This window comes from Equus asinus, chromosome 10 (assembly GCF_041296235.1).
Source record: "Equus asinus isolate D_3611 breed Donkey chromosome 10, EquAss-T2T_v2, whole genome shotgun sequence".
Taxonomy (NCBI): domain Eukaryota; kingdom Metazoa; phylum Chordata; class Mammalia; order Perissodactyla; family Equidae; genus Equus; species Equus asinus.
Genome location: NC_091799.1, coordinates 23,916,946 through 23,933,108, shown reverse-complemented (window position 1 = coordinate 23,933,108; position 16,163 = coordinate 23,916,946). Strand labels below are relative to the sequence as shown.

The 16,163-nt window shown below is 53.9% G+C and overlaps 1 protein-coding gene and 1 long non-coding RNA gene across 3 annotated transcripts in view; one reads left to right on the top strand and one right to left on the bottom strand.

Annotated features, from left to right (window-relative positions):
• Positions 1 to 268: 268 nt before the first annotated feature.
• Positions 269 to 16,163, bottom strand: part of LOC106824194 (uncharacterized) — a 39,530-nt gene continuing 23,635 nt past the window's right edge. Inside the window, exons 3-5 of the long non-coding RNA XR_011506245.1 lie at positions 13,644 to 13,777; positions 2,480 to 2,730; positions 269 to 1,100 (exon numbers count right to left, since the gene is read on the bottom strand). This is a non-coding gene — a long non-coding RNA (uncharacterized lncRNA). The remainder of the gene's footprint in view (positions 1,101 to 2,479; positions 2,731 to 13,643; positions 13,778 to 16,163) is intronic.
• DAB2IP (DAB2 interacting protein) overlaps positions 13,829 to 16,163 on the top strand; it is a 194,479-nt gene continuing 192,144 nt past the window's right edge. Inside the window, exon 1 of one of the 2 annotated variants that reach the window (XM_044778866.2) lies at positions 13,829 to 14,021. In XM_044778866.2, coding sequence (XP_044634801.1) covers positions 13,982 to 14,021 — 40 coding nt within the window. In that variant the 5' untranslated portion in view covers positions 13,829 to 13,981. The remainder of the gene's footprint in view (positions 14,022 to 16,163) is intronic. The other variant, XM_070518830.1, reaches the window with a different exon arrangement.

Sequence of the window (16,163 nt, the reverse complement as noted above, 5' to 3'; positions counted from 1 at the left end):
GACATTCCAAGAGCTGTGGGCATACCTAGGGCCAGATCTTGGTTTCTAAATATCATTCTCCGAGGCTTCTTAGGGAAATGACTGATTCCAAGGCAGGGAAAGTATAAGATGAATCCGAAATGTCATGTTGTGCCAAAAAGTAAGGAAGTGTGCAAAGAACAAGGGAACAAATCAAAAGAAGTGCCCACTGGCCAAGTCTAGAGAAATCTGGGCATCATAATGAATATTGATTGTAATACACTGATATTGGTCCTATGGCTATATTGATATAACCCACTGAATGCAACAGGAATCCACAAGTCTATGTTGACATAAATAAACAAATGAATAAATGGAAAGTTTGATAAAGAGTTGGATATTTACATATTTCAAAGTAACTCCCCCACAAAATACTCGTTAATTACAAATGGGAAAAGAGTAATTTTACAGCGGGGAAACCTAGCAGACATCATTTTAGTTAGGCTATCAGAAATGAGACAAGCAAAAAACCCTGAGGCACATAATAGGATGCCATAAAAAGAATGCAGTGTCACTCCTGTGATGGTCCTGCAGATATTTGAAGTTCTCACCAATCTTTTATCTGCTTGTGCTGTCAATTACTGAAAGAGGGATTGTGGGCTGTCTCTTTCTCCTTTTAGTTCTCTTGAGTTTTCCTTTATACATCTTGAGGCTATGTTATCAGTTGCATGGAGATTTAGAATTGTATCTGCTTGATAAACTGAACGTTTTCTTCACTGTGACTATCTCTCTTTATCTTTAGCATTGCTTTTTCCATTAAACTCTACTCTTGCTGATATTAATGTAACTACACCAGTTTACTTTGGGTTAGTATTTGCGAGGTATAACTTTTTCCGTTCTTCTACTCTCCTCAGTTCTGCATCCTTATATGGGACATGTCTCTCTTGTAAGCAGCATATGATTGGGCTTATTCATTTTTTTATCCAATGTGTTAATGTTTGTCTTTCAATTAGAGTATCTAATCTGCTCACATTTAATATAATTGCCGTATATTTGGCTGTAGCTCTCCCATTTTATTGTTTTCGGTTTCCCCCACTTATCCTCTGGTACTTTTCTCTCATTTCTTGCTTTCTCTTGCCAGCCTGAAATTACATACCAAGCGAAAAATAATCTTCGAAAATGAAAGTTACACAGAGATATTTCAGACAAATAAAAACTAATAATTCATCAACAGCTCACCCTCATCAAACAAAGTAGTAAAAGATGATTTTCAGACACAGAAAACAGATCCCAGATGGAAAATTGGAGAAGTAGGAAGAAATGAAGGCCAATGGAGAGAGAAAATATGTAGTTAATCTAAACAAATATTGTCTGTATAAAGCAATAATAAAATTCTCTCGTGGCATTTGAAATACATGAAGAATTAAAATGCCAGATGGTAGCAGATGACAAAAGCATATAGAGGGGATAAATGGAGTTTTAAGTAGCCTAATGTTCCTGCATTTTCCCACAAGTGGTAAGGGTAGTAATTTATATTAAATTTTAATAACTTAAGGATACATATTATAATCTCTAGGGTAAGTATTAAAAGAATATAAAACTAACACGCTAGTAAAGGGATAACATGGATTAATAAAAAATACCAGATCAATCCAGAGTAAGGTGAGAAAGGAGAAAAAAATAAATACATTTTTGAACTGAAAAAAAAAACCCAGTAAAACGTAAAAGAAATTTCAAAGGTAATAAAAAGCTTCTTAAATTGGGTGGTGAGCACACAGTGTTCACTTTGACCTGATTCATATACTTTAAACATATTAAATATTCTTTTCACTCTACTCCATAGTTAATAAAAACATATTTAGAAACCAAAGCAAAGGGTGGATCACGAGGCACATATAATATGACCTTATTGGCATAGATATGTATATATACATGAAATAAGAAAGAAAAAGAAACAAAACAGGTGGGACAAATAGAAACATATGCATATATTTTTTCTGTAGAAAAAAAAAATTTGGAAGCCTTTTTCCAAAATGCAATCAGCGGTTGTCTGTGGGGGTGGGGAACGGAATGCTGGAGGAAACCGTCTATTTCCGCCTACATATAGTCTATGGAGTTTGCATATTTTTTTCCGTAAGCATGTATTACTTAAAGAATTACAAACAAGCCGCAAATATATTTCCACTTTGAAAAAATAAATTTTAAAAATGTGATGGGAATAGGACCTGGCGCGCGTGGCAGCTGAAAAGGCGGCTTACGACGCGGGTTGCTTCCCTCGGCCCTGCGCTTAGCGCTCAAGTTGAGAGGCCGACCTCCTGCTGTCGTGACCCGCCTCTCCCACGCGGTGGCGCTGCGGGGCAGGCCCAGCCGCTCCTGGCAGGGGTGGCGGGGTGGCGGGGTGACGGGGTGGCGGGGTGACGGGGTGGCGGGGTGGGAGGGGGTGGGTGCTGTCGCGGTGGGGATGGGGCGGCGCATCTTCAGGAACAGATTTATTTCTTCAGCGTCCAGCCGACAGCCTTACCAGGTGGCATCCGAGCGCGGGCACGCAACAAGTCAATCGCCCCCGGAAGGTGGCTCCGGAGCATTTCAGCACAAGCTGCCAGGGCCATTATGCGCGCGGTGGTGCCGCCCAACCCACGTCGCCACGCTGAGTTAAGTGCCCTCCTGTCTCCCAGTGATAAGATTGGATTCCAGGGCATGGCTGCAGGGCCCTCCTGGGGCTTGTTAAATCATCGTGGGGGCCTGTCTCCAGAGGTAGTGGGTTCTAGGTGCCTGGAAGAGTGCAAACCACGTTGACCCACTTCAATTGTCAAGGGAGCTACAATAGGGTGGAGGGGGATCTTGCTTTGGATGAGATGACCCTGGGTCCCTCTGGGCTGAGAGTGGGTATTTCTGATCTGTCTCTGAATTCTCCCACATGTGAATCTGAGCAAGTCACTCTGCTTAAGACACTCCATAGCTCCCCATGGAGAAGGTCCGAGTTCCTAAGCCTGATTAGTGAGGTTCTTTACCACCATCACACCCTCCAACCACCCCCACCTCAGGGTATCCCATATTCCATCACACTAAATCCTTTCATTCCCTCCCACCTGTCATGCTTTCTCTCACCTCTGAGCCCACGTTGTTCCCATTCACTCAAACACTTTTCCACTTCTTTTTTTCTTGGCTAACTCTGACTCATCCTTCAAACCTATAGTTTGAATGTTGCCTCCTCCTGGAAGCCCCTTTGACCCCTAAGGGCCCCCGCAGGCTTCCCTGTTCTAATACCACACCTGACTTGAATTGTATGTTTATTGTTTGCCTCCCCGTTGGCTGGTGGGCCCCATGAAGTCAGGGTCCTGCTTGCCTGGGTCATCACTGCTCCCCGGGCAGGATCGTGGGGTACCTAGCGGGTGCTCCATAATTCACTGTTCTGTGAATCGGTGTTTGTGTGCATGCATCGCGTGGTGGGGGCCCCTTCCTTTGGGGGTGCCCGAGGGCTGTGGCAAAGGCGCTTTGTGGGCTATGGGTGGAACAGAGATGGGAGGGACAGGGCGCAGTCACAACGCCTCGTCCGGAGGATCCACTGGGCTCCCCTTGGGCTCCTGCTGCCTGGGCACACCAACAGCAATGGCTGGTAGCTGCCAGGGCCCCTCCCCAGCACACAGTGGGCAGCTGGTCACAGGCTGACCTCAAGCGGCACCAGGACAGAGGTGAATGCAGGGCTCAGCTCTACTCACCCAGGACACTCTGCCTAGCATCCTCCCTACACATGCGGTTGTCTTCCAGACCCTGATGTCCAGCCCACGTGCCCCGCTGATGTTGGACATCTCCTCCTGAATGTCCTCAGCACCCTAAACTCCTCTGAATTCATCATCTTTCTCCAAATGGCTTCTTTTCCTGGTTCCCCATCCCCCAAGCCACCACCCCTTTTCCTCCCTCTCCCACCTACTCACCCATCACCAAAGCCCGGTCTCTAATCAAGGACCGCCCCCCCATCTGCTTTACTGACCTCTCTAGGGTCCTGTGAGACCAACACCCCATCCCCATCCACCCCTCACCCATATTATAGCCAGGCTTATTTTCAGTTCCCCAAATGAGCTGCAACTGCTCTATCCTCCTGGCCTTTGTGCTGAGCCCTCTGTCTGGACATCCCCTTTCTACCTGGTGAATGTGCATACATTCCTCATTTCAGCAAAACTCTCCTTGAACTTAATGTGATACAATTCAACTTTTTCGTCAAATGGAGAGTCTCCTGCTGAGACATCCCTCCCTCCAGGAAGCTGTCCCTGGTCCAGTACCCCTCCTTAGGGCTCCCATGGTCTCCTGGGCTTCCCCCATCTCTGCCCAGGTTGCGCTGTGCTGCCAAACCTGATGGTCAGTGTTGTGTCCCCAGCTCACTCGGCTGCTCAGCATCACCTGACCACTGGTCATGCCCCCCTTGCCAAAATCCCTTCTCTTGGCTCCCGGGTCCCTGCTCTCGAGTTCTCCTCTTCCTGCTCGCTAGCTGCACCTTCTCGGGTCTCTTGACAGGTTCTTTTATCTCCCTGCCCTCTAGTGTTGCCACGCCCCAGAACAGGGCCCCCAGACCTCTTTTCTCCTCCATCTACTCTCTCCTTTGGTGCCAGCATCCAGGAACATGGCTTTAAATGCCATCTGCATGCTGACAACTCCCACGTTTCTATGTCTGGCCTGGACCTGTTCCGTGACTCCAGGCTCCAGGCTGTAACCTGTTCCTCCCCTCTCTGTTTGATGGCTAATGCACACCTCCAACTTAACAGATCAAGCTCTCGGTTCAAACTCCCTTCCTCCAACCTACTCCTCTTCTGTAGCCCCCATTCTTCTGGTTCATGGAGCCAAAATCCTTGGTGTGGTTCTTCATTCCTTTTTGTCACCCCACATCCAGCCATGAGGAAAGCCTGTGGCTACCTTCAAAATACATCGGAGTCCCCCCCCTTCTCCCCACTGCCACCCAACCACTTGGTCCTAGATTTCTAGTTGGGTCAAGTTCGGTGGCCTCCTGACCAGTCTCCCTGCTTCAGTCCTGGTCCCCTGCCGTCTATTCCCAACCCAGCAGCCAGCCTGTAAGTCAGGTCATACCCTCCTTCCACTCCAGACCTTCCATGAGCCCCCTCCTTACCCGGAGTAACAGCCGAGCCCTTCCCTGCCTATAAGACCCCTAGGAGCTGATGTGCTCTCCCATCACCCCAACGCTGGCCTCCTTGGCTGTTCCCTGAACATCTCCCCCTCAGAGCTTTGCACTGGCTGTTCCCTCTGCCTTTGACATTCTCCCCAATATCTGCACAGCTCCATCCCTCCCTGCTCTCAGATCTCTGCTCACAGAGGTCTCCCCGACGAGTCTGCACACAACTCGACTCCCAGTACTTCTCAGCCCCTTCACTCTGCTTTGTCTTCCTTACCAGGCCTTGTAACCACCTGAGATATCATATTTATTTATGTGTTTATTATCTGTCTCCTCCACTAGAATGTAAATCTGAGAGGGCAGGGATTTGTTCTCTTGTGTTCCCTGTGTATTCTCGGTATCTGGCACATCTGGTGAAGGAGACCCTCTTTCACCAGACAGTGAAGACTAAAAAGCAGGAATGTGATTGTATTCATGACCAACACCCAAGTACTCAAGCCATCATCAGTGCTCATTAAATACTGAATGCGTGAATGGGTAGATGGGTGGATGGTTGGGTGGATGGATGCATGGATGGAAGGGTAGGTGGATGGATGGGTATATGGATGGATGGATGGGTGGATGGATGGGTGGGTAGGTAGATGGATAAATGGGTGGATGATTGGATGGAGAAAAGGATGGATCAAGGTGTTGACTGGGCAGCTGTCGTCCCAGGCCCGATTCTGCAGAGGGAGGCAAGTCTGTCCACCTGGAGACACCTGAGCCCCAGAGTCATTTCAGAGCACCTGAGATTCTGAGGGCCCACATCCTTACCGGCTCCTGTGGGACCTCCCCAGGCCCTAGATGATTTGCAATGAGAAATTGCTCCAATATGCCACCTTGATCCACATTTCAAGTTCTCATGCCATTTGACATAGCATTTCTGCTTCTGAGAATCTCTCCAACAAAAATGCCAGCACCAGTGCACAGAAATAGACATGTGCACTGTGAGGATCACAGCAGCACTGCTTGTATTCACATACAACAGGGACCAGTCTGGATGTCCCTCAGTAGAGGACCACTGGGTGAATGGTGCCACAGCCCACCTTACAGCACTTGGTGGCCAATACAAAAATCAAAGAGGATGGATCCACGTGTTGAGATGGGAAGATTTGGGGTTGACTTGTTAAGTGACAAAAGCATGTCATAAAACAATCATCTAGAATGAGCCATGTGCTCTGTGTGTGTGTCTGTATGTCTGTGTGTCCATGTGCATGTACACTGGAAAGGGGGCTGGACTCACTCATCCACTTCCTAACCATGGTCACCCCGGGGGAACAGAGTGAGAACTGGAAGGGAAAGTCTATATACTTCCTATTGACTATTCTTTTAATAATAAGCTTGTATTCCTATGTAATTGCACACAATTTTAAAGAAATTGTCCCTTTGTAGGTTTCAGCTCTTGATCTGAACACATGTTTTCCTGCTTCTTGGTGGCCGGCTATGCTTTGACGGTAGTTGGGCAGGTGGTGGGTGGGTTGATGGGTTAGGGGCAAGTTCATCACCCAGGGCAGCGGGTGTGGGGTCTGTTACCAACCTCTGACCAAAACAACCCCCAAATCCTCGCCCTGACACTAGGGCTCTTCTACCCAACATTCAAGCACAATCTCCTGGTTTTCCCAAACACACCTACAGCGGGGGTCGGCGAAACAGCCCCCTGGCCAGATCAGCACGTCACCTGTTTTTGCACGGCCTGTGGGCTAAGAGTGCTTTTTACATTTTTAAATGGTTGGGAAATGATCGAAAGAAGAATACTATTTCATGACACAAGAAAATCATATGAAATTCAAATTTCAGGGTCAACAAAGCTTTGTTGGAACACAGCCAGGCTCACTCATTTATGTATCGTCCATGACCACTTCTGAGCTACAACGGCAGATTGAGTGGTTACAACAGAGGCTGGGTGGCTCGCAGAGCCTCGGATATTTACTATCTTTACAGGAAAAGTTTGCTGATCCCTGATATGTAGTATCTTCTGTACCAAGCAAATCAGCTGCCTCTGTGGCCCCACTACCTGGCGTTTGCTTTCTCAGGTCCTTCTGTCCTGCCTGCTCTCTCTCTGCCACCTCCCCTTGTCTACCTGCTGGAAAACCTGCCGTCCTAAAAGCTCCTTTCCAACCCTGCCTGTGACAGGAGGGCGTGATCACTCCGCCCAGCTATCCCTCTGCTGGCCGATGGGTACACCTCCCTACCCGCCCCCCGCCACCCCCGACCTCCTGTCCTGGTGGAGAAGATCCTCTTGGGCAGGGACTCTGATTCATTTCTGTGTCTCCAGCCCTTGGCACCGTCTCTGGCTAAAGTTTGCTGAATTGCATGGACTGCCGTCATTGCCGTGTCGGTAAAACGCTTCCAGGCTTCTCTGGTTTTTCCTGACTCACCACAAAACCTGGAAACTAGCCAAGAAGCATGGGGGAGGAGGGGTGGGTCAAGTGGAGTGCAGAGAGCTGAGCTCATGGGGGGGGGGGGTTCTGGTGATCGCAGGGGCTTCCCCCAGGGTCGAATGGCTCTGTGTGACCACGGAGAAAAAAGCTAGGACCGGTGTGGGGCAGCAACAGGAGGACATAGGATGACTCCTTTGATGGGGAGATCTTACTTGGAGTCAGAGGGAACTGACTGCGAGACAGGGAGTGATTTCCCCATTTTTGGAGGTAAGCAAGCAGAGTTTGGATCAAGGATGCCACGGAGGAGACTCCTGCCCTGTCAGGGGGGTGCACAGGATGACCCTCCAACCTGGGGCTCTCGGAGCCTGGGGTTCTCTTGGGGTGATGAACAGGCACTTGGGTACCACCAAGGCCAGGCTCTGGGGGCTCAGGGAGGAGTCACAGAGCACTATCCCTGCCAGCTGCTGAAGATCTCCCTCATTTCAGGCCAGCCCGTGTCCCAGCCCTACTGCCGGAAGGCAGGGCGTGCCAGCATCTCCAGGGCTTCTCGGAACAGGAGGACCCAGCAGCCAGGACATCTCAAGTGGAGCCCCACGTTCATCACAAAATTGATGATTTCAGGGAACTCTGAGGACCCAGACCACCATCCCCGTCCCCTCAGCCCTGGAAATCCCCTAACTCCTGGTGTTCATTTAGGGTTTGCCTTCTTCCCGGAAAGGTCTGAGGTTCTTTAATGATAATTCAGATCACATTTGTGTGGCATGAGGCACCCACAGGACATTGTGGTTGAGAGTCTGGGCCTCGGAATCCGCTGCATGACCACCGGGGCAAGTTACCGAACCTTCCAACAGCGCCACAGAGGACTCAGATTTCTAATCCGGCCCCAGCAGTGGGTGCGTGGGCCCCAGAATCCAGGCCTTGCTCCTGCCACTTCCTGGCTGTGTGAGGTTGTGAGCACTTCCCATCTCTGAGTCCTGGTGTGGTTAGGATTCCCTGAGAGCACGCGGGGACTCACGAGGGCCCCGAAGCGCGCACGGAGCTGCTGTCGTAAGAAGGAAACCAGCCTCTCCTTGCCCTGGTGGAGCTGGTGAGAAGGCAGCCTGTACCATGCCCTTGTCCCCTGCCAGCTGGCTCAGAACTTACTAAAAGGTGCCACCCCTCGGTTTCATGGCCTTTGAACAAGACAAGAAAGCAAAGCCGACCCTCTCCTTAAACACAAGAGACGGCAAAGGACAGTTGCTTGGAGCGGCCCAGGATGTAATGTAGGGTTACCTGGGAGCAGACCAAAGGCTGGCCCTGTCCCACCTCTGAGCCTGCTTGCTACCTCCACCCAGACACACTCTTTTCGTTTTGGGTGAGGAGGCACCGCTGGGTGCTACAAGGGGGCCAGCAGGGCCCTCCAGTCAGGAAGACACAGTCTCAAATCCCAGCTCTGTCACTTCTCAGGGACTCCATATAGCCTCTTGGGTTTCCATCTGTGAAGTGGGACTCAGAAAACCTATTCTGGAAAGTTGATGTGAGGTGCACGGAGAATACAGGCTCACCGCACGGCGCCCCCAAGTAGAAGACCCCTTGGTCTCCTTCTCCCATTCTGACCCTGGAGTCCCAGCCCTTAACTAGAAGGGAGGACCCAGTCCAACCAGATATGCATTAAGATGCAGGGAGAGACACAGACAGGAGCATCTCCATGCGAGATGACCAGGTACTCAGTGAGGGCTCCTGGACCGTGTGCTGTTAAATCAAGGCAGGAGACGGTGAGGAACAAATAACAATTACAGCTAACACTTAGCCCTTCCACAAAGATTTCCCTTCTGCTGGGCACTGCTCTGGGTGCTGGGGGTACAGCATGCAGCTTGAGTGAGAGCAGGGGCTGGAGGATGATATGCAAATAAATACATAGTATAATCAAATGGTACCCGCAGTGCCAGGAAGAAAGCTCAAGCTGGGGACAGGGGGGCTAGAGAGTGACGGGAGGGCAGGGGGCATGATATCTTAGAAAGGGGGGCTAGGGAAGGCTCTCGAGGAGGTGGCGTTTGACCAGAGACTTGAACACGGAGAGGCGTGAGGATCCGGGGAATTCATTCCATGGAGAGGAAGCGTTCAGGCCCTGCAGTGAGAGTATGCGGGGCAGTTCAAAGAAAAACGAGAAAAAATGAGGCCAGCGGGGTGGAACGGGAGGGTTTGTGCTGCTGCGGGAAAAGGGCAGTGCTGTGGGCTGGTGGGCTGGGCTGCGTCGGGAGCTTCGGCTCCCAGATCTGGACCCACTGGCCCCACCGCTCCTCTGAGCTCCCATCCTGCAGCCAGAAGGGACCCCTCGACATCTCCATGTGTCTGTCTGAATTTCCCACCACTAAGCTCGAGATCCCCATCCTCAAACTCTCCCCTCCCGGGCCTCCTATGGCTCTGTAAACCAACTGGTCACTCAGGCCAAAAGGCTCAGAGTCACCCCAGACCGCCCTGGTGGAGTCCCAGTATCTTTTGCCTCAGACCCCAGCCGTGTCTTATCTGGCCTCCCTGAGTCCGCTCTGGCCCCTCCTGGGGCCACTCTGCACACAGCAGCCTTTCCTGTCACTCTCCTGCTTCAATCTGCAGTGGCTCCCACACTCCCCTGGCCCACAAGGCCCTCCATGAAGTGGCCTCTGTGGCCTTTCCCTTCTCTCCGACTATTCTCCTGCCGGTCTGCTCAGCCTCAGTGGCACTGGCCGTCGTTCTGTCCCCCTGCTCACCAAGCTCACTCCCACCTCAGGCTTTTTCGGTAGCTCTGCCCACTCCTGGTTGCTCTCCCCAGAGCCTGCCAGTCAGGTCACTGTTCAGATGTCACCCCCTCGGAGGGGTGTCCCCTGACCACCTGACCGCAAGCAGCAGTGCCCTCTCAGGCTCTGCATGTGGCCCGGCTTTTGCTCTCCGACTGGCCCTCCTCTCCGTCCGCCGGTGTGTGCGCCCGCCCCCAGGTAGAATGTAAATGCCACCAGAGCAGGACAGCGTCATCCCAGCCGCCAGCACAGGGCTGGGCACAAAATCAGCGCTCCATACTGTTGCGAAAGGAGCTGAAGAACGAGATGGGCCTTGAATGGCCGTCACTGCCTCGTGGGGAATGTACAAATGCCGGCCCTTTCTGACCGAGCGATTTCACATCCTTGCTTTTACCCTGGGAGGTCATGAGACAGATGTGTACAGAGTATTTGAGATGCATGTCACAGTGTTGCTTGTGGTCGTGAACAACTGGCAACAACCTAGGTGTCCAGGGCAACAGCTCAAATTAGGTACAGCACAGCCGAAGGGTGGAACGTCACACAGCCACTAAACAGGAGACGGGCTGTTTACACTGTCGTGTCACCAGGGGAAGGAAGCAGAGCCCAGTGCTTAAGACAGATTTATGGTGAATGAATTCCTGGAGGCTCAGAGCTCTGGCTGCTCTTAAACACGTCTAATTCATAAAAAGAGGGCGATGGGCGGGGAGGGTGGGAGCTGCCCGGCTAATCCAGCTCTGACCTTGACCTGTGAGAAGCGAGGCTTGGGGAAGGAAGCCCCAGGCCTTGGCTCCCACAGGCAGGCACAGCCACACTGGGGCCCAGGTCCCCCTCCCATCAAGCCCCACCGCCCACTCTCAGCTGGTTCTGGGGGCACAGCCTGGTGAGGGGGGCATCGTGAGCCTCACTGTGAGAGCCTCAAGGCAAGTCCCTTCTTTCCGAGTCGCAGCTTCCTCATCTGTAAAATGGGCCCATCTCTTCCCACCTCCCTTAGCTCGCTTAGAGACGATAACTGTTCGGGTCAGGATGAGCATTACCCTTGACGGAGGGTTTAAGACACAGCCTGCTGGGCCGGCCCCAAGGCTTTGCTGCACCTTATCCCGTCTAATTGGCACAACCACCCTGTGAGGAAGGGCTGCGAGCAACCCCTTCTACCAATGAGACCCCAGGGGTGGAGGGACCAGCTCTGTCACCCAGCCAGGAAGTCGTAGTCTGGGTAGGAACCCAGGTGGTCGACTTCAACCACGTCCTCTTCACTACCACACGCTAGCTGGAAAGAGACCACAGATGTGCAAATGGGCCCCGAGAACCCCCAAGAGCTGGGGGCAGCACTGAACCTGAAATCACCTATGGGCTGGTGGTCCGAGGGCCCGACCCCCCACTCCCTCCCCCGCCTCAGCCTGTGCCAGCCCCCCCCCCCCCCCGGGGCCCCCTGAGTGGGAGAGCCAGGGAGCCTGGTGCCTGCAGCTGCGGGGGGAGGGCCCAGCCTATCTGTAATTAAGGCAGCGGGAGGTTGGGAGCTGGGATCTCTGTCATCCAGGGTTGGAGGGAGGGGTGAAGGGTGACAGAAGGAACTTCCCCGAGCCCAGGCCAACCACGTCAGCAGCCACTGGCTGCTCTGGGAGCAGCTGGGCAGCAGTGGGGGGCTGGGAGGGACCAGGTGGGTATTTCCCTCCCCGCCACCCCTGGCCTGGGCTTCCTGCCTGCCTCCAGGCTTGTCTCCCTATCTCCCATCTCCCTCCTCTTGATGTCCCTTCTGCCTCAGCACCAGAGCCATGTCTCCAAAAAGCTGGTCACTGAGGCTTGGCTTCCAACGTCCCAGCAGTGCTGTGGGGCAGAAAGCTTTCTCCTGCTGTAAGTGCAGGGCATGAAAGAGAAGACTGGGCAGGGGCCGCCCGCGGGATTCCCAGGCATCCAGTGGAAAGCGGCCCATTCTCTGGAACAAATGCCTTCAGAGGCTGCCTGTCACCCCTGGACCAAGCCTGCCCTCCCAGGCTGTCATCCCAGGTCCTTCTCATTCCACCCCAACCCGAGATCTCCCCTGACGTTCTCCCAGTCACTTCTCGCTCCCTATTGCGTGTTACCTTCCTGCCTCCATGCCTTTGCTTGGGCCATTCCCTCTGGCTGGAATGCCTTATCTTCTCCTGCTCAGCCTGTCCAAATCCTTCTCTCTCTGCCCAGTTCACATGCCTCCTCATCCAGGCAGTCTTCCCTGATTGGTCCAAATGATACATTCCTTCTCCCACAAGCCTAGGGCTCCATTCTGTATTCTGGGTCTAATGTAGATTGAATGACGGCATCTTTGTCCTCCCCCTGTCCCCCAGCACCAAGGCTGTGACCTCTCTGGGGTCTAGGCCTGCCCTGGAGGCTACTCATAAGCCTTGGACAAGTCACTTCACCTCTTAAGCTGATTGTCCTAATCTGTAAAATAAGGGAACTGGAGTTTCCAGCAGAGGGATCACCGAGAGTTGCATGGGACAACCTGGACAAAGGCTCAGAACAGAGCCCAGCCCTGGGGGCTGCTTAATGAGTGGTACCCAGTGTTATTATGGCTGTTCCTGTAGAGGCCGCTTCTCCCTCTCCCCTGGTGACTTGACAGCCTCCCCACTCCTGTCCTGCCCCAGCGCCTACCCTCTCTTACAGCAGGAGTAAGCTTTCTGCCCCACAGCGCCTACCCTCAGGCCTGAGGCCATCTTCTGTGAGGCCCTACATGCCCGTCCCCTGCTCCCCTCCTCCTTCTCCTCTCTCTGCACCACCTCCCCCTCATCCACTGCTCCAACCACCTGGAACTGTTTTGGGGGCACTGAACACCCCAAGTGACTTCTCATTTCAAGGCTTTTGCACAGGCCACTCCCTGCACCTGGCACACCTTTCCCCCTCTCTCCCTCCTTCTTCTCCTGGCTAACTCCTACTCATCCTTTAGGCTCCAGCTTAGGTGCCCATTCCTCCAGGAAGCCTTCCCTGACCTTCTCCCCCAGCCAGGTGAGGCATCCCTCCTTTATGCTCCTGCAGCCCTTGCCCCACACACTGCATTGCGCTGACCTGTTTACCTGTGCGTCCCGGGAGGCCAGACGCTGCGCCTTGCTCCCTGCTGCAAATCCAGTGCCTGGCACTGTGTCTGGCGCCGAGTAGATGCTCAAAAAAAATTTAGTGACTAACTGAATGGATGGATGAGTCAATTTCTGCATCTCCCACATTGCAGGCAATGTCTGTAGAACAGATTTGAGTGGGAGGTTCCAGCAGGGCCTGGGAGAAGCCCCTGGGGTTTGGGCGCTGGTGGTGAGCACAGCGGATCCCCCATCCCCTCCCACGGGTGGGTCAGCCTCCCTCCTTCCCATAGACCCCAGGGCCCCAGAGCCAGCTTCCAGATGCTAAGCCCCTACTCAGCCTTACCTCTTAGCTTTTCCGTCTGCACAGCCGGCCAGATCCCCACAGCCAGCGTCGCGGCCAGCCAGGCCAATCGTCCCCGGCGTCTTCCTATTTTAGACATCTCGCTGCCTCAGTCCCTTCTAATGTTTCCAGCCAGGCTGCGGGGGGAGGAAAAAGAGGTTACTGCTACTTTAAATGTACTGTATGAAGGCAAGGGCTGGAAAGGGGCCTGCTTGCCGGAATACCCAGTCATCTAGTTGGAAAAGCCGCCAGATGGAATACAAAAGGAGAAACCCAGACGCTCATGGAGACAGCCTCAGTTCATAAATCAGGTGGGGCCAGGGGCTGGGGGCCCGTACGCCATGGAGCCCGACTCTCTCCTGGACCAGGACGACTCCTACGGTAAGACGGGAGCCTGTAAAGTGGCAGAGTTGGGGATCCAGCTGCTGCTCAGGCAGACTTTTCTCTGTTTGCTGCAGGAATCTGAGTTGAATGGGGGAGGCGGTCAGGCAGCTGGGCACTGTCTCGTCTTGGGACCCGTGGGTGGGCATGGGTGCCCAGGGTTACAGGGCACAGGGCTGAAGGGTCCTCAGCAGAGCCTCTGGGCAGCCCCCCCCCCGGCCTCTGGGCGTTGCTGGGGTCGGGGAGGAGGAAGAGAGAGTTTCAGCTGCTTCTGCTTTGCTCTTGGCCAAGAAGGAAGGGAAGGAAGTTTGCAGCCCCCCTGCCTGCCTGCCTCACGCGCGGTCCCCAGGCCTGCCGGGTGCTGTGGGGAATTTAATTAGCGAGATGCTGTAGATAAATACAGATGGACCAGGCAACAGGAACGCACCCTGTAATTAAAGCCAGGGCCCCAGGGGCTGCCACCGGGGAGCTGCCCCTGCCGCAGCCTCCCAGGGAGGCCTGGGCAGACTGTTGGGGAAAAGTTGTTTGGCACAGAGCCCTTGCCAAGAGCCCTGGGGCAGGGATTTGTAAGACTCGGAATGGCTCGGCTGGGGCAGTTTCTGTAGGCTGGGGGCTCCAGGGGTGCAGGTCACTAAGACCCCGACCACACAGCCTGGCCAGGCTGCTGCGCCTTCGGCTAGGATGCCCAGCGCACTCTGGCTGTCTCTGGGCAACGGGCAAAGGAGGGAAGCAGGGTCAGGAGCGTGGCTGGGGGACTGAGGCAGGGCGTGGGGGCAGCAGGTTGTAGGGCTCAGTACGGAGAGGGCCATGTTGGCCTTCGAGAGGAGGCCCGGTTCAGGAGCAGCCTCACCCCAGCTTAGATCGGCCTTCGGGGGGACCAGGTCCCTGCTGAGAAAGCTGAGTTCTTCTCCCCCCTCTGGACCCTGCACCCCACCCCAGCCAGGCCTGGCGGCCGGGCACAGATTCAAGGCCAGATATCCTTCCTCCTGCAGGAGCTCAGCTCTTCCCAGGGAGAAGGGCCCTCTGCTGCTTTTGGAGCTGCGATTCTCAGGGGAGCTTGGTACGGCCCAGTCCGTGGACCTGGCCTCCGTGGGCAGTCTCGCTGCCGGTGGATACACGCTGAGCGGCCCCCCATTTGCCAGGCTCTGTGTCAGCAGCCTCACCAGCAGTGCAGGAAGAGCTCAAGCTTCAAGAATAGTTTGTGCTTAGTGAATAGAGGCAGGAAAGACAGAAAGAGAGGGAGGGAGGGAAGAAGGGAGAGAGAGAAACAGGCTCCCGCCCTGGAAGAGCGCCCAGACTGGAATGGGAGACAGACGAATGATATGAGACCGGATTCAGAGCGATGAGCTCCTTGGGGGAGGCTGGGGGCAGACAGTCTGGGTGTGTGACAGGCCTGCCTGCCTGTGTTCACCTGAAGCTTGGCATGAGGATGCCTGGATGCTCCCCCACGGAGGGCACAGACCCTTGTCTGGGGAGACCAACCCATGGCCAAGCACGGTTCCAAAAGCCCCGGAGCTCCATCGCCCCCCCTAGAACCCAGTGGGGTCTCAGGAACCCACAGCCCCGACCTGCTGTCCTCTGGTTTGCTAGTGGCAGCCTCTGGGCAGAGCAAACCTGGGGCCCCTGGACACTGGGGCTGCTTACACTCTATTGTGGGTCCACGCACAAGAGGTCTTCACCTGTTGCTGATCTTCTGGAAGCTGTTGGGGCAGTGAGATGCCCAGGATCCAAGAGGAAGAGGCAAGGGGTCAGACGGGGCCTCGGGAAGGGGTCAGGCAGGAACGGAGGGGAGGAGCCCCAAGTCCAACCGGAAGGGGTCTGGCTTCAGCCTGCTTCAGAGATCCGAAGCTGAAGGGGCCATCCCAGGCCAGGGCAGTGAAGGAAAACTGTGGCCTCAGAGTCACTTCCTCTCTGGGCCCTGGGTCTACATTCCTTCATTTCACAGATACTACTTCCAGGTCCTGCACTAAGTTTTGGGGTTGGAGAGACAAGTCAAACCTTTGTGATGTTCCCAGGCTAGTCTGGGAGAGACATGAGCCCTCCGATGGGGGAGGCCAAGGCAGTGTGGAACCTCTACCCCAACATGTGGAGTCCAGGAAGGCTTCCTGGAGGAGGCGACTCCTCCACTGAAGATAGTCGATG